The sequence below is a fragment of the Bison bison genome, unplaced genomic scaffold (assembly GCF_000754665.1).
Source record: "Bison bison bison isolate TAMUID 2011002044 unplaced genomic scaffold, Bison_UMD1.0 scf7180017857213, whole genome shotgun sequence".
Classification (NCBI taxonomy): domain Eukaryota; kingdom Metazoa; phylum Chordata; class Mammalia; order Artiodactyla; family Bovidae; genus Bison; species Bison bison.
In genome coordinates, this window is record NW_011487786.1 from 245821 (window position 1) to 272170 (window position 26350).

At 39.1% G+C, this 26350-nt stretch overlaps 1 protein-coding gene and 1 pseudogene across 1 annotated transcript; both read left to right on the forward strand.

Moving 5' to 3' along the window:
* Positions 1-1512: 1512 nt before the first annotated feature.
* Positions 1513-21681, forward strand: LOC105003320 (tripartite motif-containing protein 34-like). The gene is made up of 8 exons (XM_010860418.1): positions 1513-1678; positions 6231-6711; positions 7450-7545; positions 8084-8314; positions 17890-17912; positions 19281-19381; positions 19658-19684; positions 19899-21681. The coding sequence occupies exons 2-8, from the start codon at positions 6292-6294 to the stop codon at positions 20486-20488; spliced, it is 1488 nt and encodes a 495-aa protein (XP_010858720.1). The 5' UTR covers positions 1513-1678; positions 6231-6291; the 3' UTR covers positions 20489-21681.
* Positions 21682-24061: 2380 nt separating this feature from the next.
* The window catches only part of LOC105003325, a 9150-nt pseudogene continuing 6861 nt past the window's right edge, over positions 24062-26350 (forward strand).

Sequence of the window (26350 nt, forward strand, 5' to 3'; positions counted from 1 at the left end):
CAGAGCCACCCAAACCCATGTCCACTGAGTCAGTGATGCCATACAACCATCTTATCCTCTGTCATTCCCTTCTCCTCCTGCCCTCAATCTTTCCCAGCATCAGGGTCTTTTCCAATGAGTCAGCTCTTGGCATCAGGTGGCCAAAGTATTGGAGTTTCAGCTTCAACATCAGTCCTTCCAATGAACAACCAGGACTGATCTCCTTTAGGATGGACTGGTTGGATCTCCTTGCAGTCCAAGGGACTCTCAAGAGTCTTCTCCAACACCACAGTTCAAAAGCGTCAATTCTTTGGCGCTCAGCTTTCTTCACAGTCCAACTGAGAGGGTAACAGGCAGGAAGGACAGGGATCTCCAAATGGAGGAAATAGCCTGCAAGTGTCAGACATTTTTATCTCTCTTAAGCGGCAGGAGGAAACAAACTAGTGATATTTTTTCCTTCTCTATACAAATTTAAAAGGAGGTTTCTCTTCAAATACTATGTTGCCATAAGGACACCTGGTTTCACCTGAAGTTAACTATTCTCAAACCTAGAGATAACCAATGCCTTTTTCTTATGGAAATGTTTGTCTTAAGCTATGCTAATGTACTATGCATTTACCCCCAAACTCTGTCTTCAAGTCGGTTCTGCTTCTTGGCTCAGAACCTGCTGGACAAACCAGTTTGCTATACTCAGATATTGTTCCCCTAATCTATGTAAATGAAACTATTTGTATGGGGGAAGGTAGCCTGCTGAGTCCACACATCTAATTCTGTTCTCGTCTGGAAATGACACTGACACAGACACACCCAGAAACCATGTCTGACACAAATGACCAGTCAGTGTTAACACACAAAATTAGCCATAAAACTAATTTTCCTGCTTCATTTTGTAAGACTCTAAGGATTATATGATAAACAGCATTAGATGACATTGTCCAACAAATAACCCTCCTACAGTTTCCTCTTTTTCAACCTATTTAGGAAAAGTCTCATTTTAGCCATATAGCATCCAGCTTCTGAATGTCAGTGTCAATGAACTACCCACTCTGTGATCACCCCTCTGACTGACAACCTGAGTGGTTTCAGATTTGTTGAGCCATTTCCTCCAACATGACCTAATAAGGCAGACTGTCCATATTCACTTACTTCAGCTGGTGGACACAGGCCAGGGGAGAGCATGCCAGTGTTATTGCCTCAGGGGAGCTCTCAGGGTGGATCTTCACTGGGGAAAAGGGGGTACTTTACTCCCTCCTCCTGACAGCTCCTTAATATGCAACAAGACATGGTGAGTGTCTGAAACTGCATTGCTTATGAAGCCTGATTTTCCAAAGGATTTATTATTTTGAAGAGACTTAAAAACAACTTCTAGGAGAAGAGCTGAGAAAAGAATAAAATGTACTCACTGACCCACCAGGCTCAGGAGTAAAAGCCTTGTTTCCTCACAGTGTTCTAGGTAGACACCTCTTACTGGTCTATAGCTTCTCTCCTTTCTCGCACATACTCCACCCTCTAGAATTTAGCTTTCATTTTCACTTGTCATCTATTAGAGATCTTAGTGGAGGTCAGGCGCTGGTGTTTTGAGTGAATCCTGAACACATCTGCCTGTCTTCACAATTTCTGCATTAGGATGTGAGGATTGCTGAGTGGTTTGTGGAGGGAAGAGTTTGAAAGACACACAGAAAAAACGAAATCTGCTTGGGTGAGTTTCATTTGCTGTCTAGAAGCCGTTCTAAAAGAGGAAATGGCCCAGCCTGCAGGCTTCCTAGTTAGAGTGCTGGCTAAAGATCAGTCTGTGGGAGGTGGAGTCTTACAATAAGGGAGGTTGGAAGAAGAAAACGGCTTTGTTTGTTCCTCAAAGGGACTGTATTTCTCTAGGCTGAATCTACCCATCAGTTCAGTTCAGTTCAGTCGCTCAGTCGTGTCCGACTCTTTGTGACACTGTACAGGAGACAGGGATCAAGACCATCCCCATGGAAAAGAATCCACCCATATCACCTTCCTATTTTGTAAGTTTGAATCGCACATGCAGAGAACAGCCAGAATCTTTGATTTTTCAGAGGTAGAAAGACCTCCTTCAACAACAGGTCAAAGACCAAGGTGGTCTTTCAGTTGTGATGTTTTAATTTCTAACTGTAAAAATGCAATATTTCGGCATGGCTGTGTAGAACATTTCTTCATCACTTTGGTCTGCCTGTGCTCAGGCGTCTGATGGTGTGCCAGCTGGTTGGCCCTGCAGTCTGTTATGTATTCTTTCATCCAGACACAGGGAACTGCTGCAGTTCCTTACGTCACTAACCTGCCCCTCCTTCTCCTTGAGGAGGATCTGCCAACCAGAACTAGCTCAGCTGAGAGATCAGGGGCAAGAGGAACATGTGGGAATAATTTCCAGAAGTGGCATCAGGAAATATCCAACTTTTAGTAACAATGACATCTAACTTTAAATGTTAAAAAGTTGATTTAATGCACTTGATTGGTGTTAATGATATTAAAAAGATGTCTGAGAAGTATCATAAGACCATGAGGAAAGTCAGTTAGAGAAGTCTTTGTAGTTCCTCCCCTCCTCCTTCTTACAGAAGTTCCATCTTAATCCCCATTTCCCAGACATGGGACACAAGACAAGTCTCTTTTCTCACCATGACTTTCCAGCTTCTGACCAAATCTTATTTCTTCAATGTTGACTTTGGAAATTATCATCTCTACTACATATTACTTGTTGCTCTCTCAGCTATAGTCAGTTTTAGAATCTTGTCTCCTGAGCTCACACAGTTCACCTGTCAGGCCAAAAACTACAGAATTTTAGAATTGATTTGTTAGTTTACTGTTTCAGGTTTTATTTTGCTAGCATCACAAGGAATTTATGGTGTATAATAATAGATGACTGCCTGGGAAATAAAACAAAGCAAAATTCCATTTTCCAAGTCTACTTAGGAAAAGTGACCCCTTTTCATATAACATCCATAATCCGTGGCTTTATCCTTAGAGAAACAGTTTTACTGGAATCACAAAAGAAGAAAGTTCTATATATAAATTTACTTCTAGGAACTTTGCATAACTATTTTCTTTTTATGTCCTTTTTGTTTATCTATAGTTATTTCCTCTGAGGAATTTTATCTCTGTGCTCAGATGTGAGAAAAGCAACCTGTAAGATTCAGCCACCTGACACCATGGCAGCCAAGTGGCCTAAAGTTTTATGAGGCAAATGCTGTCATGTTCCTACATCTATCTCTCTGATTGCATTGGAGCCCTTGGGCCACTGCTTAGGGAGAAGTCGAGGGGTGGGTTCAGCCTTCATGTATAGAGACTAGTTCCTTCCATGTCAGTTGTGCTGTATCAACTTTGACGTATTAACTCTTTGGAGCCCTGAAAGGAATATAAATTTTGCAGCCTCATGGCTGAATGCTTGCTCTGTATCTCCTGTCTCTATATGCTTTTGGTGCATCTCAAAACTGGTTGGATGGAAGAGAAATAGCCTGCCATTGAAGTTTTATTTCCTCCTGCCACTTGAGGACCTCTGGCCTCCCTATCAAGGCTATTAATACTCTCACCACCAGATTTACTAAGCTTAGCTGGAGGTGTCAGGACAGGAGACACAACACTGGGCATAAGTGCCTCAGGTGAGCTCTCAGAGATGATCCTTACAGGAGGTGCATTATCCCCATCATCTCAGCTGTGTAAGGAACCACACTAGATGGATGTGTGTGAACCCACCACAGGTGAGATAAGCCTAGAGAATTGATTACCTTGTAAAAAGACCACGAGCACCAGTTTTCAGGTCCCTAAAAGAAACATATTTGATGATGATAGTCACAATCTCCTTGTGAAAAATGAGGTATATTCTAACCAATTGTGTTTATTTAAGAACTATATAATGCCTTCCTAGTCCCAAATGCAGTTTATATCAGACTAATTGTGTTATCCATAATGTATTCTTGAAAGGCTGCAGAACTTCTACTCAGTTGTAATCCAATAGGTTTCCCAGAAAACAACACACACACACACACTCACACAGACTCAGGAGAATTGTAGCCAGTATTATCTTTATAGGAAGAAAGAGCCCAGACCTGATGTTAACCGTTGTTACTACATATCTAATCTAAAACAGAATCCTGCCTTTTTATCTCTCACTCTCATATGCTGCCCTGCATTCCCCTCATCACCCTGTTCTCAAACTATCATCATCTCTCTCCTGAGCAGCTGCATCCTACCTGATCTTCCTAATTCCACACTGGGTCCATCCAACACTTAACAGCCCAAGGTCCCAACTGGTCATGCCCCTACTCTTCTCTGATGGGAAAACATTGATAACTTCTCCTGACTCTTGGAGGTGGGTCTGCAAATGTTACAAATGCTAGGAAGTGTCATAGTTAATGTCACTGCAGCCTCTTGTGATATCAAGGGCCTGGCACTTTTCTGTGCTCCTGTCACATTGGCCTTTTGAAACCTATATAAGAGGTTGTGTCTTCAAGGAACAGGTCATTTCCTACACCTAAAATGTTTATACTCTCTTTACTTCCATGTTTCCTTCATCTTCCTTGAGTTCAGCCTTTATGTTTTCAAGTTGGAATTCTTGGATAACTCCCCCCCCTTTTTTTACCCCTATTATTTGATCTCTGATAAACATATATGTCTCTATAGTGGTATCTTTATATCTGATCTTTTGCATATATAAGACTGAATTTTTATTTACTACTACTTTCCAGGTGAGTATCAAGTTTACAATGGTCTAAATCATCTTTTTGAACTCATCTTACTGTGTATGGATATTAATCCAGTTGCTGGCACATAATTCTTCATCAACAATAATTAGATGAATAATATGACCTAATATTTTGAGATTTTTCTTCTCAAGACTGACATTCATTTCATCTACGTTTATATATTTTTATATATCTAACTTCTGTTATTCTATAAGTCTGTTTATACTAACTCCCTCCTCACCATCATACACATACTTCTTTTAGACTCCTATCAATGCTCCTAGGAATATTTCTGGGCCAAAGGGAAATCAATATGTACACACTCAAAACTTTGTAGAACTATCCAGCTGGTTTGGATTTCTTCATTTCCACACACCCCTTCACATTGCTCTGAATATTAATTGGGTCCATGAAGTAACTTCTGTTTGTCTCAGATTAACTCAGTGGGGTAGAAGACAGGCCTCTGAAAGGGTGCCATCAATATATTAGGTTCAACCCATTCAGTGTATTAAAGATGCATGATATTTGTAAGTCACTGGCTGTATTTACTCATCTGATGAAGGATTTGCTCTTATCACATGTATAAACACATTATAATATACTATGTCATAATAATATGGGAGATCATTGCAAATGTCCAGCAGTTAATGGCAGTTGCTACTGCTGCTGCTGCTGCTAAGTCGCTTCAGTCGTGTCCGACTCTATGCGACCCCATAGACGGCAGCCCACCAGGCTCCCCCGTCCCTGGGATTCTCCAGGCAAGAACACTGGAGTGGGTTGCCAGTGGTTACACATAAATTGTTTAGTTAGAGCAGTTCTTTGTGATGAAAGAACATCAGGAAAGAGTTTACCAAAGCATAAGAGAGAGTCATACTGATATCAGGGGAAGCGTTTCATATTGAGAGAAGAGTGGATATAAAATCCCAAAGACATTAAGTGATTTTAGCCTTTTGATACTGCAGACACTTGGGCATGGGAAAGAAAAATCAGGATGGATGGTGTGTCATACAAGTATCTTAGTAAAAAAGGCTTCAGGTCATACTTCTGTTGCTGCTGCTGCTGCTAAGTCGCTTCAGTCATGTCTGACTCTGTGTGACCCCGTAGACGGCAGCCCACCAGGCTCCCCTGTCCCTGAGATTCTCCAAGCAAGAACACTGGAGTGGGTTGCCATTTCCTTCTCCAATGCATGAAAGTAAAAAGTGAAGTCACTCAGTCATGTCTGACTCTTAGCGACCCCATGGACTGCAGCCTACCAGGCTCCTCCGTCCGTGGGATTTTCCAGGCAAGAGTACTGGAGTGGGGTGCCATTGCCTTCTCCTATACTTTTGTTAAGTAACATTATATAATAAGAATCATTAAATTTACTGAGCTGATAGTAAAGCATTAAATTATGAAATGTCCTTTTGACTTGGTAGCCAAGATCCTTTCCTTGTTTCTCCATGTTTTCAGTCCTTCAATAATTTGATCTTGGCCTGTATTTGATTTATAAGCAATTAGTACCATATTTTTCTACCTTTCTTACTCTGTTCCCTTTTATCCTTCCCAATCCTGTAGCAATCTGTGAGCAAGAGAACCCACAGAAGTCAGGACAGGTAGGAGAAGGTGAGCAGGTGCTATGGCTTCGGAAAAATTGGTGAGCCTACAGGATGAGGTGACCTGCCCAATTTGCCTGGAACTTCTAACAGAACCCCTGAGCCTTGACTGTGGCCACAGTTTCTGCCAAATCTGCATCACTGCAAACAGCAATGAGTCCCTGACTGGCCAAGAAAGGGCGAGAAAGTGCCCTGTGTGCAGAATCAATTATAAATCTGGAAAACTACGGCCTAATTGGCACCTGGCCAACATAGTGCAGAGGGTCAGGGAGGTCAAACTGAACCTGGAGGAGCAAGAGAAACATCTCTGTGCTCACCATGGAGAGAAACTCCTGCTCTTCTGTGAGGAGGATGGGAAGGTCATTTGCTGGCTTTGTGAGCGGTCCCAGGAGCACCATGGTCACCCTACATTTCTCATGGAAGAGGTCGCCCAGGAGTACCAGGTAAGAGACCACAACGGAGAAAAAACAGGGTAGAAAATTGTAGTTGATTAGAACTGTCTACTTTACATTGGACTTTAATTACCTAATCACCATGAACCTGGGGCCTGTGATTTTTTTTTCTTCCTGTGCTCACCTTCTGATGTCTGAGGACATAAATGTACATTTTTACAATTACAAAGTAATAACCCTATACACAGACTCTTAGCCTAGAAGTATACATCCATGTACCTCGTGCTAATACGTAGAGATTGGTGCCCAAGGGAAGCTTTCCTTAACTCTTTGAACAGGAGAGGTAACTAGGACACCGGGTGGATTGAAATGTAAGCTATTTCCTTGTTGCAGGATCAGGTTTCTTCTTAAACAACCAGTCTTCTCTAGGTGAGAGGATGGTGACTTTTATCTCTTCAGTCTTGTAGAACACATTCCCCACCTCAGGTCTTCTTCCAAGTGAAAGTGAAGTCACTCAGTTGTGTCTGACTCTTTGCGACCCACGGACTATAGCCCACCAAGCTCCTCCATCCATGGGATTCTCCAGGCAACAATACTGGAGTGGGTTGCCATTTCCTTCTCCAGGGGATCTTCCCAACTCAGGAACAAGTAATAGAGTCTAATTGCTGTTCTCAGTTTCTGTAAAGCATATTCTCTTTGGAAATCAGGCTCATTTCTCCTCCATTTATCCTCTACAGTGATGTTAGGAAAATCCATAGCTTGACTGTGATGTGATTCTTTTCTCAACAGAAGAAACTCCAGGCAGCTCTGGAGAGGCTGAAGCAGGAGCAGCAGGAAGCTGAGGAGTTGGAGTCTGACTTCAGAGAAGAGATTGCTGCCTGGAAGGTAGGAGGAGACACTTACTGAAGGAGTTAGATATCTGGGCAGGACCTTAGGTTGATCACAAGGAGCTACCTTCCTATTTGTTCCCAGACAGTTAAGTCATTTGACTAGTCCTTTTCTTCACTGCTTCCCTGATAAGAGTGGGTGCTGAAAAGTGAACCTAAAGCAAATGAACATAGATATTGGAAAGGAGGTATTCTTTTAGAGGAACTCTCTGGTGGGGATGACTAGGGAATTTCATGTTCCATTCTTGACATATTCATTAGCCTTTGACTCTTCTGAAAAAGACATCTGACAATGGCTAATGGTTCTATCCTCAGTGTTTGCCTTTTTGGCAGAGGTTGGTTGGTGGGGGTCAGAAGCAATGCAGGGAGGCATGAGAATTCTGAATAGATGTGTGAAGGCTGGAATCCTTTTGGCTCTTGGTTGTCCTTAACAATGCAGACTTGGAGGCATTATTTTGAAATGTGATAGAGAGAAAAAAAAAAACCAAAGTCAGCTTCTCTAAAAATTGTTTTCTTCCTCTCTCTCATTACTGAAGAATCAAACACAACATGAGAGACAAAATGTCCAGGCAGAGTTTAAAAAACTGAGAGAAATCCTGGACAGTGAGGAGAGGAAGGAACTACAAAAGCTGAAGGCTGAGGAGACAGCTATTCTGTGTACCATGGCAAACTCTGAGAATGAGCTGGTCCAGCAGAGCCAGTTGGTGAGAAATCTCATCTCAGATATAGAGCATCGTTTGCAGGGGTCAACAATGCAGATGCTGCAGGTAAGAGTTGGGAAGAAGCCCTAGCATCTAAGACACAAGAAAAATGAAGGCAAAGTTTCCATCGCTTTCAAGTTGCTGTGCTCCTTCTGGTGCCGTCACTCACCCGCATCCTTCACTCCTTGTAACCATAAGTTTGTTCTCTAAGTCTGTGTGTCTGCTTATGTTGTGTAAATAGTTCATTTGTATCTTTTTGAAAAGATTCTGCATGTAAATGTTAGCCTATAATATACGCTATATTATATGCCTGATTTCACTCATATGACCATCTCTAGTTCTATCCATGTTGCTGCAAATGGCATTGTTTCATTCTTTTTAATGGCTAATATTCCATTGTACATATGTATCACATCTTTATTCATTCCTTGGTTAATGGACATTTAAGTTGTTTCCATGTCTTGACTATTGTAAATAGCACTGCAGTGAACACTGGGCTATGTATCCTTTCAGATCATATTTTTCTCCAGGCATATCCCTAGGAGTGGCCTCGCAGGATCATGCTGCTGCTGGTGCTAAGTTGCTTCAGTTGTGTCCTACTCTGTGTGACCTCATAGATGGCAGCCCACCAGGCTCCGCCATCCCTGGGATTCTCCAGGCAAGAACACTGGAGTGGGTTGCCATTTTCTTCTCCAATGTATGAAAGTGAAAAGTAAAAGTGAAGTCGTTCAGTTGTGTCCGACTCTTAGCGACCCCATGGACTGCAGCCTACCAGGCTCCTCCATCCATGGGATTTTCCAGGCAAGAGTACTGGAGTGGGGAGCCTTGGATCATACGGTAGCTCTATTTTCAGTTTCTTAAGGAACCTTTATTGGCCTCACCTATTTACATTCCCATCAACTGTGTAGAAGGGTTCCCTTCTCTCCACTCAGTCTCCAACATTTATTGTTTGTGGGTTTTTAGATACTGGCCATTCTAACTGGTGTGAGGTGATTTGCGTTTCTCTAATAATTTTGATTTGCATTTCTCTAATAATTAGTGATGTTGAAAATCTTTTTGAATACCTCTTGGCTATCTGTATGTCTTCTTTGGAGAAATGTCTATTTAGGTCTTCTGCCTGTTTTTTGATTTGGTTATTTGTTTTGATGATATTAAGCCACATGAACTCTGTAAATTTGGAGACAAATCCCTTATAAGTCACATCATTTGCAAATATTTTCTTCCAATCTATGGCTTGTCTTTTCATTTTATTTAAAACTGTTGAATTTGATTAGGTTCCATTTGTTTATTTTTGTTTTTATTTCCAGTACTCTGGGAGATAGATCCAAAAAACATATTGCTGTGATTTTTGCCAGAGAGTGTTCTGCTGATGTTTTCCTTTAAGTGTTTTATAGTGTTTCACTTCATATATACATTCTTAATATATTTTGAGTTTATTTTTGTGTATGGTGGTAAGAAGTGTTTTAATTTCATTTTTACATGTAGTTTTCCAGTTTTCCCAGTTTGGTGGTTTCCCTTCCTCTGCAATTTTTTGGAACAGCTTCAGGATTGTCAATAACTTTTCCCCATTCACATGTCAGCACATCTGGTCCTGGACTTTGTGCGTTGGATTTTTTCAGTCACAGCTTCAATTTCAATACTTGTGACTGGTCTGCTCGTCTTTTCTATTTCTTTCTGGTTAAGTCTTGGGAGATACCTTTCTAAGAACTCGTCCATTTCTTTGAGGTGGTCCATTCTATTGGCATACAGTTCCTTGTAGTAATCTCATGATTCTTTGTATTTCTATGGTATCAGTTGTAACTTCCTTGGTGGCTCAAACGGTAAAGCATCTGCCTACAATGTGGGAGACCCAGGTTTAATCCCTGGGTTGGGAAGATTCTCTGAAGAAGGAAATGACAACCCACTCCAGTACTCTTGCCTGGAAAATCCCACGGACAGAGGAGCGTGGTAGGCTACAGTCCATGGGGTTGCAAAGAGTCGGACATGACTGAGTGACTTCACTTTCACTTTCAGTTGTAACTTCTCCTTTTTTATTTCTAATTTTATTGATTTGAGTCCTTTCCCTTTTTTTCTTGATGTGTCTGGCTAAAGGTTTATCAATTTTGTTTATCTTTTCAAAAAGAATCAGCTTTTAGTTTTATTGATCTTTGCTATTGTTTTCTTTGCCTCTACTTCATTTATTTCTGCTCTGACCTTTATGATTTCTTTCCTTCTACTAATTTTAGGTTTTGTTTGTTCTTCTTTCTCTAGTTCCTTTAAGCATAAGGTTAGGTTGTACATTTGAGAATTTTCTTGTTTCCTGATGTACGATTGTATTGCTATAAACTTCTTTCTTAGAACTTCTTTTGCTGAATCCTGTAGTTTTGGATCATTATTGTCCTTTTATTTTCATTAGTCTCTGGGTACTTTTTTATTTCCTCTTTGATTTCTTCAGTGCTCCCATTGGTTGTTTAGTAGCATATTGCTTAACCTCCACAGATTTTTGGTTTTTGTGTTTGTTTTTTTTTCTTATAGTTTATTTCTAATCTCATAGCATTGTGGTTGGAAAAGATGCTTTATATGATTTTAATTTTCTTGAATTTACTGAGGCTCACTTTGTGGTACAGTATGTGATCAATCCTGAAGAATGTTTCATGTGCACTTGAGAAGAATGTGTATTTTGCTGCTTTGGATGGAATGCTCTATAATATCAATAAGTCCATCTGGCCTAATGTGTGATTTAAAACCTGTGTTTCCTTGTTGATTTTCTGCCTGAATAATCTGTCCATTGGTGAAAGAGGGGTGTTAAATTCCCCTGCTATTATTGTATTAACTGTCAGTTTCTCCCTTTTGGGCTATTAGTATTTGCCTTATATATTGAGGTGTTCCTATGTTGGGTCAATATATTTTTAAAATTGTAATATCAACTTTTTGGATTGATCCCTTGATCATTATGTAGTGTCTTCCTTTATCTCTTATAACAATATTTATTTTAACATCTATTTTGTCTTACATGACTATTACTACTACAGCTTTTTTTTTTTAATTTCCATTTCCATGGAATACCTTTTTCCACAAACTGAGAAGTTCCAGATGTAGTAGCTGGGTTTAGAAAAGCCAGAGAAACCAGAAATCAAATTGTGAACATTAATTGGATTATAGAGAAAATTACAGAATTCTAGAAAAACATTTACTTCTGCTTCATTGACTGTGCTAAAGGCTTTGACTCTGTGGATCACAACAAATTTTGGAGAAATCTTTAATGATATGGAATACAAGACCACCTTACCTGCCTCCTGAGAAACATGTATGCAAGTCAAGAAGCAGTAGTTAGGACCAGGCATGGAAAAACAGACTGGTTCAAAAATGGGAACGGAGTACATCAAGGCAGTAATTATCATCCTGCTTATTCAACTTACATGCAGAGTACATCATGCAAAATGCTGGACTGTATCACTCACAAGCTAGAAATCAAGATTGCTGAGAGAAATATCAACAATCTCAGATTTGCAGATAATACCACTCTAAAGCAGAAAGTGACGAGGAACTAAAGATCCTCTTGATGAAGGTGAAAGAGGAGAGTGAAAAAGTTGGCTTGAAACTCAACATTCAAAAAACTAAGATCATCACATCCACCTCATCATCACTTCATGGCAAATAAAAGCAGAAAAAAAATGGAAGCAGTAACAGATTGTATTTTCATAGGCTCCAAAATCATTGTGGACAGTGACTTCAGTCATGAAATTAAAAGACATTTATTCCTTGGGAAAAAAGCTATGACAAACTTAGGCAGTGTATTAAAAAACAGAGACACCACTTTGCCAACAAAGGTCCATAGGGTCAAAGGTATGGTTTTTCCAGTAGTCATGTACAGATGTGAGAGTTGGACCATAAAGAAGACTGAGTGCTGAGGAATTGATGCTTTTGAATTGTGGTGCTGGAGAAGACTCTTGAGAGTCCCTCTGATTGCAAGGAGATCAAACCAGTCAGTCATATAGGAAATCAACCCTGATTATTCATTGGAAGGACTGATGCTGAAGCTGAAGCTCCAATATTTTGGCCACCTGATATAACCAGCCAATTCATTGGGAAAGACCCTGATGCTGGGAAAGATTGAAGGCAAAGTGAGAAGGGGAGTGGCAGAGGATGAGCTGGTTAGGTAACAACATTGACTTGGTGGACAAGAATTTGAGCAAACTCCGGGAAATTGTGGAGGACAGAGGAGCTTGGCATGCTGTAGTCCATGGGGTCCCAAAGAGTCAGACATCATTTAGCAACTGAATATCAACAACAATCTTTTTCCATCCCCTCACTTTCAGTCTGTATGTGTCCCTAGATCTAAAGTGAGCTTCTTGTAGACAGCATACATATGGGTCTTGTTTTGTGTCCATTCAGCCAGGTTATGCCTTTTGTTTGGAGAGTTCAATCCATTTACATTTAAGGTAATTATTGATATGCTAGTTCCCATTGTCATTTTCTTAATTGGTTTTGTTTTTCTAGGTCTTTTTTCTTCCCTTTCTCTCTTATTCTCTTCTCCTGTGGCTTGATGAACACTTTAGTGTTGTGTTTGGCTTGCTTTTTCTTTTTTGTGTATGTATCTATTATAGTTTTGGTGTTTGCTGTTCTTGAGACGTTTTCATACAGCAGTATATATACTTACAAGGCTTTTCAGACTGCTGATCTCTTTCCTGCCTAGACAAGTTCCTTTAGCATTTGTCGCAAAGCTGGTCTGGTGATGCTAAATTCCCTTAGCTTCTGCTTTTCTGTGAAGCTCTTTATATCTCTGGCAAATCTGAATGAGATCCTTGCTGGGTAGAGTGTTTTGGTTGCAAGTCCTTTAAATATATTGTGCTACTTCCTACTAGCCTGCAGAGTTTCTGTTGAAAAATCATCTGATAACATTATGGGAATTGCCTCATGTGCTATTTGTCATTTTTCTATTGTTGCTTTTAATATTTTTTCTAGCTTTTAATTTTTGTCACTTTGATTACTATTTGCCTTGGCATGTTCCTCCTTGTGTTTATCCTGCCTGGGACTCTCTTTGCTTCCTGGACTTAGGTTGCAGTTTCCTTTCCCAGGTTAGGGAAATTTTCAGCAGTTATCTCTTCAAATATTTTCTCAAATCCTTTCTTTCTTTCTTTTCTATCTGGGACCCTTAAAATGAGAACAGTTGTGCATTTAATGTTGTCCCAAAGGTTTCTTAGACACTCATCATTTTTTGTTGTTGCTGTTTTTCTTTATTCTGTTCTGCAGCAGTGATTTCCCTCACCCTGTCTTCCAGGTTGCTTATTCATTCTTCTGCCTCAGTTATTCTGCTATTGATTCCTTCTAGTACAGACTTCATTTCAGATATTGTATTCTTCACCCTTATTTGTTTTTTAGTTCTTCTAGGTTTTTGTTGAACATTTCTTCCATCTTCTTGATCCTTGCTTCCATTCTTTTTCCAAGATCCTGGATCATCTTCACTATCATTATTCCGAATTCTTTTTCTGGAGGTTGCCTATCTCCATGTCACTTAGCTCTTTCTCTGGGGTTTGTTCCTTCAGCTGGGACATATTCTTCTGTTGTTTTATTTTTTTTCTAACTTTCTCTGATTGTTGTTTCCATTCTATAGGCTGATGGATTGTAGTTCTTGCTTTTGCTGTCTGTCTTCTGGTGGATGAAGTTATCTAAGTGCTTTGTGCAAGCTTCCTTATGGGAGAGACTGGTGGTGGGTGGAACTGAGTCTTATCCCTCTTGTGGACAGGGCTAGGGATACTGGTGGCTTTCAGGAGAGCTCACTCCAATGAGTGCCAGTGTCTTTGCCACAATGAAAAGCCATCCTGTGCTTCTGCAGGAGGCCTAGCAAGTAGATCTCACCCAATCTCTTATGGGGTCACTGCTTTTTCTCCCTTTAGTCCTGGTGCATACAAGATTTTGTGCATACACTCCAAGGGTGGAATTTCTGTTTTCCTCAGTCCTGTGAAATTTCTGTGATGAGACTCCTTTGGCTTTCAAAGTCAGATTCTCTGGTGACTCCTCCATTGCTGGACCCCAAGGCTGGGAAGCCTGACCTGGGCTCAGAATTTTCATTCCTGTAGGATAACTTCTGTAGTTTTTTTTTTCCCCCCAGTTTGTGGTTTGCCCACCTGTTGTGTATCAGATTTTATTTCATTGCAATAGCACGCCTCCTCCCATCTCACTGTGTTTTCTCTTTTATCTTTGAATATAGAATATCTTTTTTGGTAGGTTCCAGCATTTTTTTTGTCAGTGGCTATTGAGTAGTTGTGATTTTGGTGGTCTCTCAAGAATAGGGTGAGTACACACCCTTCTACTCCACCATCTTGAGACCAATCCCCTAGAAACAGTTTCTTAGGCCCATATATGGTTTTCTTTATTTGTATGTGTGTATATATTTGTGCACATATGTGCAGGGGGAGCTGTTGATTTAATTTACTATTCCTTTCTTAATTTTTTGAAGTGAAAATTTAGACCACTGATTTGAAACAAGCTCTTTTGATACAGTATTTAATGGCAAAGTACATTTAATTAACTAATTGTATTTCATACATTTTGATTGTTTTATTTTTGTTTCCATTCACTTTGACTTATTCTCAAATTTCCTTTTCAGTTCTTTTTTTAATTTTCTTTTTAAAATTTTGATTCTGTGTTAAATCTAGGGTATTTTAAAGTGTGTTGTAAATGAGAAAATGCTTACTGATTTCCAAGTTTCACTCTCTTGAGGATTTCAAAGTTAATCTTGTCAAAATCAAAGAACACACATCTTTATTATTTTAAACTTTTATGTTTATTGGTACTTTTTATGGCCTAAAATATTGTATATCTAGAAAAATTTTTATTATGAATTTTAAAAGATTATATGTTTCTCATTTATATGGTAAAATGGGCTATAGACATTAGTTAGGTCTAGTTGGTTGGTAGCATTGTCCATGTCTTCTGTAAATTTGAATGTTTTCATATAAGCTGTTCTCTCATTAGTGAGAGTGAGTTATTAACATCTGCAACTGCTATTATTGAATTGTGTGTTTTTCAATAAACAATTATTGAATTGTTTTTTCAAAGCAAAATTTTTGTTTTTGCTTTGAGTATTTTGAAGCTCTGCTGTTAGGCACATACACATTTATAATTGTTGTATATTTTTGATGAACTGAACCTTTTATAATTATAAAATTGCCCTTATGTCTTTTCATAATATATATCTTAAAGTATATTTTCTTTAATATTAGCATAAATATTTGACCTTTTTTTTATTACTGCTTGCATGATATATATTTTTCTATCTTTTTACATTTTCCCTTTTTGTGCTTTGACTATGTCTCATGCAAATAACAATAGGTGAATTTTGCTTTTTATACAGGTCAACAATCTCTGATTTCAATTGCTTCATTAATACATGAAATTTAAAGCATTTACTAATACACTTATATTTAAATTTGCTCTTTTGCCATTTGCTTTCTATTCAGCTCAGTTCAGTTCAGTCACTCAGTCATGTCCGACTCTTTGCGACCCCATGAATCACAGCACGCCAGGCCTCCCTGTCCATCACCAACTCCCAGAGTTCACTCAAACTCATGTCCATCGAGTCGATGATGCCATTCAGCCATCTCATCCTCTGTCCTTCTCCTTCTGCCCCCAATCCCTCCCAGCATCAGGGTCTTTTCCAATGAGTCAACTCTTTGCATGAGGTGGCCAAAGTATTGGAGTTTCAGCTTCAGCATCAGTCCTTCCAATGAACACCCAGGACTGACCTCCTTTAGAATGGACTGGTTGGATCTCCTTGCAGTCCAAGGGACTCTCAAGAGTCTTCTCCAACACCACAGTTCATCAATTCTTCATCAACTGAAGCATCAATTCTTCGGCACTCAGCTTTCTTCACAGTCCAACTCTCACATCCATACATGACCACAGGAAAAACCATAGCCTTGACTAGATGGACCTTTATTGGCAAAGTAATATCTCTGCTTTTGAATATGCTATCTAGGTTGGTCATAACTTTCCTTCCAAGGAGTAAGTGCTTTTTAATTTCATGGCTGCAATCACCATCTGCAGTGATTTTGGAGCCCCCCAAAATAAAATCTGACACTGTTTCCACTGTTTCCATCTATTGCTTTCTATTACTATATGGATATTGTAAGTTTCATTCTTTTCTTTCTCTTTAGCTAGTTTGTTTTGTGTTAAACAGATATTTCTAGTAAAAATTTTAGGTCTGACTGTATTTTTTTAGTTTTTGTCCTAATGGTTGGTGTAATATATACAATATGTTTCCTCCCTTATATAATCTATTTCAGACTGATACTAACCTAGTTTCAGTAAAACTAGAAACTGTTTCATTACCTTCAGCAACAACACAAAAATATTTGCTCTTTAATGTGGGTAACTAATCCTATGCAGTTACCTGTATTCAGTTGTCTGAATGCCTGTAGGCATACAAGCATTATTATAACTGGGAGAAGAAACTCTCTTTTCTTCTGGAGTTTATATCAGGAGGTTTATGTTTCCTTCATAAACTTGGAAAAAGAGTCATTAGGGGCTGAATAAATAGAATTAAAGAAAGATTCTGGCCAGATTCTGAGAATAATGTTCGAGCTTCAGAATTAAACTATGATTAAAGTTGCAACTGCCACCCTAATTCCTTATTCTTTCTCTTCTTATTCTAGTTTTATTTGATTTCTTTGTCATATACACAAAAGAGCCCTAATACAAAGAGTTTTTTTTTTGAAACTCAGCTGTTCTAGTTTTTGGTGACATGGAAGTAAATCTTTAGTAAAAGAGATCAAATAAAGTAACAGATACCTGTTCAAACAAATAAAACAGTAAACATGATGATTAATACAATTAGATGGTAAAAACTGTTAAGGACTGGATTGAACAGACTCAGCAGAGACTAAAGTGCAGATAAATGCACGAGTACTTGTACAGTAAGTGTATATTGGTAGCATTATGAAAATGGTGTACAAGAGATGAGACAATTTAGTTGGTGAATAATAAGCTATATATTAGACATCCTACATTATTGATTCCTGTGGCTTATTTACTGCTGAATAAATTAATATGAGACAAAGTTGAGTAAAAAAGAAAGAGTTGGAAATCAACTGCACATATATGGATGCTGAATTTAGGGAATAGAAGAGATCACTAAAACAGAGCTCATAAAATGAGAAAAGAGAAAAATTTTTCAGGCTTTTCCTGAAAAGCTTATATTGATATATATGTTTGCTCGTACTCTCAACAAAAGCCATCTACATAGCTTGAGGAATATTAAGATTATGATTTCATTTCTGATTCTCTAAAGCTTGGTTTAATGCTTGGTGTACAATAGTGTCCACAGTCCAGTTGAATAAATGAAAGAACAATGAATTATTCAAATCACCTCATGGGGAACCAGAATTACAGGCCTCTTGTTTTTTCCATAAATATGTCTCATCTCCAGATACTAGAAGCTTCATACTTCCACAAGGGTTGAAGCTTTTTTACATTTTTGGAAACCTGACAACATCACATGAATCTCCTAGAATTATGGGCCTCACTCTTGTCTTTACTTTTTGGCTCTCACACTGAGAGCATTTCTATTCCCAAAACCAGGATTTGATGGGGATGTGATTAAGCTTTGAAAGTGGGGGAACCTATTACTTCTTGACTCACATTTTCTCTTTTCTCACTAGGATGTGAATGACATCTTGAAAAGGTATGTGTGACAGACCAGAGATTGTCCATTTATGCTGTGAAAATAAAAACCCTAGACACAGCTGGTGACCAGTTAGAATAAAACAATGTTCAGGGCTGAAAAAATGGGGTGTAGGTTTACCTTAAATTTCTATTCATAAATCATGGCTAGATTGTTCTATAAATCACTGAGAGTGAAACAGATTCTATAGTAGGGAATTTTGCTTGTGGAAAGTTGCAGAGTTAGGGTGAATAGTAATATTAGGATAAGGAATTGCACTGTCAGACTCCACAAATATTTCATTCACACTATGTCATTATGCAACTCAGGTTCCCATATTTAATTGTGCTTATCATGGGAAGTTTGAGTCTTCTTCATCTGCCAAGTACCCAGAACTGGAAACAACTTCTTTATATTTGAATTTCTTCCCTGGGTATGTTAGAACAGGTCCTTGTATATCTTTCTGTTTAGATTTCCAAAAGCACATGTGGGCCTTAGGCTAGACTTGAAAGTCAGCATCTTTGTGTCTGAATTTGCACACCTACACGATAGCCTCAAGCTGTTCACAAACACATGAAAATCAGGTCACTATTAGTTTAGTATTCATAATGGCTTTTTCTTCAAGGGTGTTTGTCTCTGGAGAACCTGAAATTTCAGCATATTCTCCTTATCAAGAAACAGCCTTTGAAGATTTGAGGATTCTAGACAGTGTTCTCATTCTTGATTTGCCTAGAACACCCAGGAGCCAGATCCTGTTACCTCAATTTTCTGACATTTTTCTTGGAAATACATATCTACGTAGTGACTTTTCCACAAACTGATTTTTTTGAGATACCAAATATTTATCTTGTTAAATTAATTATTTCATATAATTTCCTATGTCTGTGCATGTTAAGTCACTTCAGTTGTGTCCAATTCTTTGTGACCCCATAAGCCCAACAGGCTCCTCTGTCTATGGAATTCTGCAGGCAAGAATACTGGAGTAGGTTGCCATGCCCCCCTCCAGGGAATCTTCCTGACCCAGAGATCAAACCCATGTCTCTTATGTCTCCTGCATTGGCAGGTGTGTTCTTTACTACTATTGCCACCTGGGAATCCCATAATTTCATATGATTTCTAGGAAATAGGCAAAGGTTAATGATTTCATTATAGAAAAAAGAGACTGTCCTTCTGAGAGGTCAAGACCATCCCAAGTCACACAGAGGGTAACTGGCAAGATGGACATGAGCACATTACTTTTGTCTCCAAGGTCAGGCATCCACTCTCTACCTCCCCAAGGTCTGCAGGGAAGACAGTTCAAGTGCATCAATGGGGTGAAAATTTTGAAAGTCTGTGGTTTTAGAGGGATAAATAGTGAGAGATGTGAACATCAATTTTTGTCATCCCTAGGAGTAAGACTTTGACTCTGAAGAAGCCAAAACCTGTTCCCAAAGAACAGAGAAGTGTGTTTCAAGCTCCTGATCTGAGAGATATACTGAGAGTGTTTAATGGTGAGGAGTGCTACCCAAGTGGGTCTTTGGGTTTTTTGTGATGGAGGAAAAATGGAGAGGAGGCTCCAGTTTCTCGGTGTGGATAAAGACAGCAAAGCCCAGATACTATGTGCTTTTGATGTGGTCATCTTATGATGAGTGACAAGAGATGTGGTTTTATCCTATCTTTCACCAGTTCACTACCTCACCATAGCCCTTCCCCTAATTTGAAAGAAAATAGATTACAGGACTGAATCTTTTGCTTATATTTAATATTGTGGATTTTTAACATTTCAGGGCTGAGATATGTGCAACGCTACTGGGGTAAGGAGACATCACAGTGTCATCAACCCCCCCTTTCTCATTATCTTTTAGAATTTTTCATTGTCTAGTAGACCTCATGTTTTAAGACCCATGTTTTCCCTCCCAATACATACAATGTATTGTCTTTCCACTAAAGTTATTCTAATATAGTTTTTAAAATGTCTGAAATAAAACTACATCATGGCCCTCACATAACCCTCTAAATTTTCAACAGTTCACGTGACCCTGAGTCATACAACAGGTAATCGAAATATCGCCATTTCTGCTGATCGAAGACAAGTGACACATGTGTACAAAGACCAAGGAAATAATCCACGTTGGAAACAAGTTTATGAAGATTATGGTGTCCTGGGATCCCCAGTTATCAAATCAGGGAGACATTACTGGGAGGTAGACGTGTCAAAAAAACGTGCCTGGATCCTGGGGGTATATGGTGAAAAACACGTTGAATATAATACAAAGTTACCCCTTAAAGCTGATGGAAATCATCAAAATGTTTACTCGAGATGCCAACCTAAAAATGGCTACTGGGTCATAGGGTTAAGTTATGGTTCTGTATATAATGCTTTTGATGAGTCTTCCTCCTCAGATCCCATGATCTTAACCCTCTCCCTAAGTGTTCCTCCTCATCGTATTGGAATTTTCCTAGACTATAGTGCTCGCACTCTCTTATTTCTCAATGTCACAGACCACGGGTTTCTCATCTATAAATTCTCTTCATGTTCCTTTTCTCAAAAAATATTTCCGTATTTCAATCCTATGACCTGTAATGTCCCCATGAATCTGTGCTCGCCAAGCTCTTGAACCTTCTTACATCCACCTCTCTGTAGTGCCTCTTACTATGAGTGGATCTAACACATCTGAGCTTATCTGCACCATTTTTACCTTTTTTCCTTACTGCCTCCCCTTTCTTCCATTCGAATGTCCTTCATTCATCAATAGGGTTTACAGTTTGCATTGTGTCATATTTTCCACAATATCATGTTTGCATTAGGAGAAAATCTGAATTTACCATTTTTCATCCACCAAGGGAAAATGACTGATTCCCCATAAAGAAAGAGTAGTATCAAGGCAGCACTTCTGACAAATTTTCACAATCTTATTTCCTCTGCCACTGACTGAGATGATGAAGAAAAGCTTCTCGATAACTGTTGCGTATTATTGAGGACCTATTGTAGGAGTCATTCATAAACAGATGCATCTTAAGCAGTGTCACTGTTTAGCTATCATGTTTCTTATTCATCAAGAAATTAACTAGACAATATCATAGCTCATATGTACTAAGAGTGTAAGTTTTGTGTCCAGAGTATCTGAGTTCAACTCCTTTCTCTTCATATTATTAGCAGCGTAACCTAGAATAATATCCCTAAAAGCTGTCTTTATTTTCTTAAAGTAATCTTAATTTTAAAAGCCGCACCATACACAAGATCATTGTCAGAAGATAAATGCTATCACATAGAGAGTGTCTAAGTGTCTCAACTTAATAATAAATACTCTATCTATTAATTAATGAAAACTATGACTTTTCTCTCAGTGTCTCATTCAACAGATTTGTGTCTTCTGGGACACAAGGGTTCTCTCTACTAATATCTAATTTTTCATATCCTAGGTGCCTCTTTGTTGCTGTTAAGACTATTCTAGCTTTTCTGTCATAGAAAAGTATGTACATATGTGTGTGTGGGATCACAGTTAAAATTTTATTATGATTTTGATGTTGCTACATTCAGGCTCTTATAAAGCAAACTATATGGAATCCAGTTCCTCACTTACAAAAAGATTATACAGAATTTACATAATTACTATTGTGAATATGAAATTGTAAAATCTTTTTAATAAGTTCTGTAACTCCTAGGACAAAAGTGGTAGTAAAATGTGTCATATATTCATTCTGATTCCCTCTCACTGTGACTGAAATAAATCATTTTCAGAATACATACTGCTTTATTTTCAACATTATTACCCTTCCAGTTTTAAGAAATACAATAAATTAAAGAATGACATTTTATTTAAATTTTGCCTAATTGTAAAATGTTCCTGTGTAGCTGCTTCATTTTTTTTTTTTTTTTAAATTCTGCACTGATCCTTTTTCCTTGAAATTAGATTTCAATTTGGGTTCTGTTTCCCCAGCTTTGCTGCCCTGGTGGCTCAGCTGGTAAAGAATCCGCCTGTAATGCAGGAGACCTGGGTTTGATCCTGGGGTTGGGAAGATCACCTGGAGAAGGGAAAGGCTACCCACTCCAGTATTCTGGCCTAGAGAATTCCATGGACTGGCCTAGAGAATTCCATGGACTGTATAACTGTATAGTTATATATCACAGAGTTGGACACAACTGAGCAACTTTCACTTTCATTTCCCCCAGCTTTACAAAGCTATCATTTATTGTGATACATTAGGACTCAGAAGTATAATTGTGGAATTTCTTAACAATGATGTAGGTAGGTGTTTTGTGTGCCCTGGTCAATTTTAGTTTTGCAGTGAGATGCAAGCTGTCAGGAATGAGGAAAAAGTTGTGTTATCTTCCTTTAGTGAGATGAGAGGTGAATTATTTCTGCAGGGGATGTTCATTCAGGGTTTGATGGGATCCCCAAGTCTTTAGAATTTTTAATCCCAATTCAGCCTCCAATGGAGTTAAAGTTTAAAAACAAATGCCAAAGTGGATCAAGGGTACCTGCTCTCATCTCTGCTAGTTCCCCCAAATTCCCAGCTTCTTTACCTTTGGGCAATCTTTGAATTCACAAGGGAGTCTAAGGATAATTTTTTTTTTTCAGTTTCTGTCTCTCTGGTGTGTATGCACACATCCACATCTTAACACTCATCCTTGGAAACAGGGGGAAACTGGTCTTTTAAATTTATCCTTTGCCTTCCTTACATCCCATTGCTACAATGACTGATGCTCTGATACACTAGGAAAAATCTGTACTCTTTAATTATTGACAAATGACTCTCCAGGGTCCTTGATAACTTTTCACTTACTGGAAGCCAGTTCAGGATGAAGCAATTAGTTAAAAGAAAATGAAGACCTGAATTTTTGTATTTAAAAAGAAAAGATCTGCACCCTGAGGAGCATTCACTTTCTAGTAGTGGCTCCTGGCCCCAGAAATAAAGCCCTCTGCTGAAAGTATATAACATTGATAAGTAGCTTCCAGTCAGATATTCTCTTCTCAGAGAAAGGACAAAGTAGGTGACCCAGAACCTCTTCAGTAATTGGTGCTGAGAAAATAGGACAGTTACATGTGAGAAAATGAGAATTAAACATTATCTCACACAAAATTTTTGTTCTTTGCAGTAGTAGTAGCAGTGTTAGTCGCTCAGTAGTGTTCAGCTCTTTGCGACCTTACAAACTATAGCCCACCTCTGTCTATGGGATTCTCCAGGCAAGAACACTGGAGTGGATTGCCATTCCCTTCTCCAGAAGATCTTCCTGACCCTGGGATCAAACCCAAGTGTCCTGCTTTGTAGGCAGATTCTTTACCATCTGAGCTACAGGGAAGATCTTTGTTCTTTGCAGGCCCACAACAGATTGGATAATGTCCACCCACATTGGGAAAAACAAACTACTTTACCAAGAACACATCCAATTCTAATCTCATCTGGAGACAAAACCCACACAGACACACCCAGAAAGAATGCCTAATCTGGTCACCTAGTGACCAGTCAAGTTGACACATAAAATTAACCATCTCACTAATTTTCTAATTAGGAATTATATGTCATCTACTATATGTCATCTATATAGTATTAGATGACTATGCAATAAATGATACTTCATATACTTTCATCTTCTTAGTCTATTAGAAAAGTGTCATTTTGGCCATATCGCACCCAACTTCTGAAAGTCAGCATCAGTGAACTACCATTCTGTGATCACCCCTCTGACTGACCACCTCCGTGATTTCAGATTTGTTGAGCCGTTTCCTCTAACATGACCTAATAGGACAGACTGTCCACATTCACTTACTTCAGCTGGTGGACACAGGCCAGGGGAGAGCATGCCAGTGTTGCTGCCTCAAGGGAGCCCTCAGTGTGGGTCCTCACTGGGGAAAAGGGGGTACTTTACTCCCTCCTCTTGATAGCACATTTGTAAGGAAATGAGGTAAGGTGGGTCTGTAAAATTACATTGCTCAGGAAGCCTAGTTTTCCAAAGGATGGGTTAGTTTGAAGAAACAAGAGAACAGCTTCCAGGAGAAGAGCTGAGATAGGAATAAAATGCACTCACTGACCCAGCAAACTCAGGCACAAAAGCCTTGTCACTTCCCAAAAGCTCTATGTGGACACCTCTTATTGGTCTATAATTTCTCTCCTCCTTTCCTGTCCAAACTCCACCTCCTGGAATTTAATTTTCATTTCCCCTCATCTTCTACTTCGGATCATCATAGTGGAGGTCAGGCCTCTGGTGAGGTGAGTGAATCCTGAACACACCTGCCCAGGGCCCGTCTTCACCCCTCTCCAAGGAATCACAACTTCTCCGTTGGGATGTGAGGCTGGCCGAGTGGTTTCTAGAGGGCAGAGTCTGAGAGACACAGAAGAAAAACATGAAATCTGCTACAGTGAGTTTAATTAGATGTCTGGAAGCTATTCTAAAAGGGGAAATGGCCTAGCCTGCAGGCTTCCTGCTGAAAGTGCTGACTGAAGAGCAGTCTGGGGGAGGGGAAGTATTAGGAGAAGGGGGGTTGGAAGAAGAGAAAGGCTTGGTTTGTTCCTTGGAGGGTCTATTTATTTCTCAAGACTAAAATCTACCCACAACTACTTTCCATTCTGTTAAGTTTCAATTGCACCTTGCTGAGGTCAGTCAGGATCCCTGATTTTTCAAGAGATAGAAAGTCCCTTCTATCAACAAGAACAAAGGCCAAGGGGTCTTGAGTCCTGTTATTTTAATCTCTATCAGGGTATCACTGTAGTATTTCTGCATGACCATATCAATGAATTCTCATTCCATAGGCTTGTCCATGCTCAGGAGCCTGATGATGTGACAACTGGTAGGCTCTCCTCTGTGGTATTCACTGGTCCAGACATGGAACTACTGCACTTCCTTACATCCCTATCCTGCTCAAGCTTCTCTATGAGCTGGGTTTGCCATTCAGAACCAGCTCAGCTGAGAGATCAGGAGCAAGATGAGCACCTGGGAAAAATTTCTAAAAGTGACATCTGGAAGCATCTAACTTCTAGTAACAGTGACATCTAACTTTCACTTTTAAAATCTTCTTACTTGATTGGTGTTCATGATATAAAAAGATGTCAGAGAACTATTATTATATCCATATCATTAGACCCAAAATGGAAATAAGTTAGAACAGCCTCCACATTTATTTCCCTTCCTCCTTATAGAATGTCCAGCTGTACCCACTGTACTTAGGCATAGAATGTGAAATTGGAAAGTGTCAGTCACTTAGTCAAGTCCAGTTCTTTGTGATTCTATGGACTGGAGCCCACCAGGCTCCTCCGTCCATGGAATTCTTCAGGCAAGAATACTAGAGTGTGTTGCCATTCCCTTCGCAAGGGATCTTCCAGACTCAGTGACTCAAATACAGACACAAGTCAAATCTCTTTCCTCACCAGGAGTTTCCCCTTTCTAACTAAATCTTTCTTCATCAAGGCTGACTTTGGAGATTCTCCTCTCTGCTATGTATTCCTTGTTCCCTCTCTGCCATAGTCGGTTTTAGACCCTTGTCTTCTGAGCTCATACACTTCACCTCTGTCAGGCCAGTTACTATAGGGTCTTAGAAACGATTTGTTAGTTTACTGTTTCAGGTTTTATTTTACTAGCATTGCAAGGAATTTATATTAAATAATAGTAGATGACTACCTTGGAAATAAAGCACAATTTCACTTTACAGTTCTCTTTAGGAAAAAAAGACTCTTTCCATACAGTATCCATAATTTATGGTTTTATTGTACTTAGCAGAAACAGTTTTACTGCAATCACAAAAGAAGAAAATTCTGTCTATAAATTTCCTGTTTGAACTTTATATGTGTACACTGACATACACACATAGCCAAAACCAAAACAGTCAAAAAAAAAAAGAAGAAGAAAGTAGAAGAGATTCATCTGGTGAGCAAAGGAAAGCAAAAATGATATCAACCAGTTAAAAACAAAACAAAAACATAATCTGGAAAACAAAATTAAGCAATATGCCAGCTGGGGAATAAAGCAATGAAAGCAAAACAGACTAATAAACATGGTGAGAAAAAGAGAGAAAAGAAAGAAGGAAAGAAAAGAAAACTTAAATAGAAGTAGGTAAAGGAGATTAACGAAGAAGGCAATGGCAAGCCACTCCAGTACTCTTGCCTGGAGAATCCCAGGGACAGGGGAGCCTGGTGGGCTGCCGTCTATGGGGTGGCACAGAGTCGGACAGGACTGAAGTGACTTAGCAGCAAAGGAGATTAATATATACTAAAGAATAACTACAACAGGAAAATAAGAAAAGCAAACAAAAAATATATGTAGAAAAATAATAATAATACATTTTTTTAATTAAAAAAATGGGAGGAAAAACCTTCACAACAGCAAAAGGCCAATGTAGAGGCTGCTGCTGCTGCTAAGTCGCTTCAGTCATGTCCGATTCTGTGTGACCCCATAGACAGCAGCCCACCGGGCTCCCCCGTCCCTGGGATTCTCCAGGCAAGAATACTGGAGTGGGTTGCCATTTCCTTCTCCAATGCATGAA

Excerpts from the sequence above, each read along its gene's own strand:
- LOC105003320 (XM_010860418.1), top strand. The coding sequence starts at position 6,292 with ATGGCTTCGGAAAAATTGGTGAGCCTACAGGATGAGGTGACCTGCCCA. Across the intron at positions 8,315-17,889 it reads CAACAATGCAGATGCTGCAG|GATGTGAATGACATCTTGAA; the intron begins GTAAGAGTTGGG and ends TTTTCTCACTAG. Across the intron at positions 19,685-19,898 it reads ATATGTGCAACGCTACTGGG|TTCACGTGACCCTGAGTCAT; the intron begins GTAAGGAGACAT and ends AATTTTCAACAG.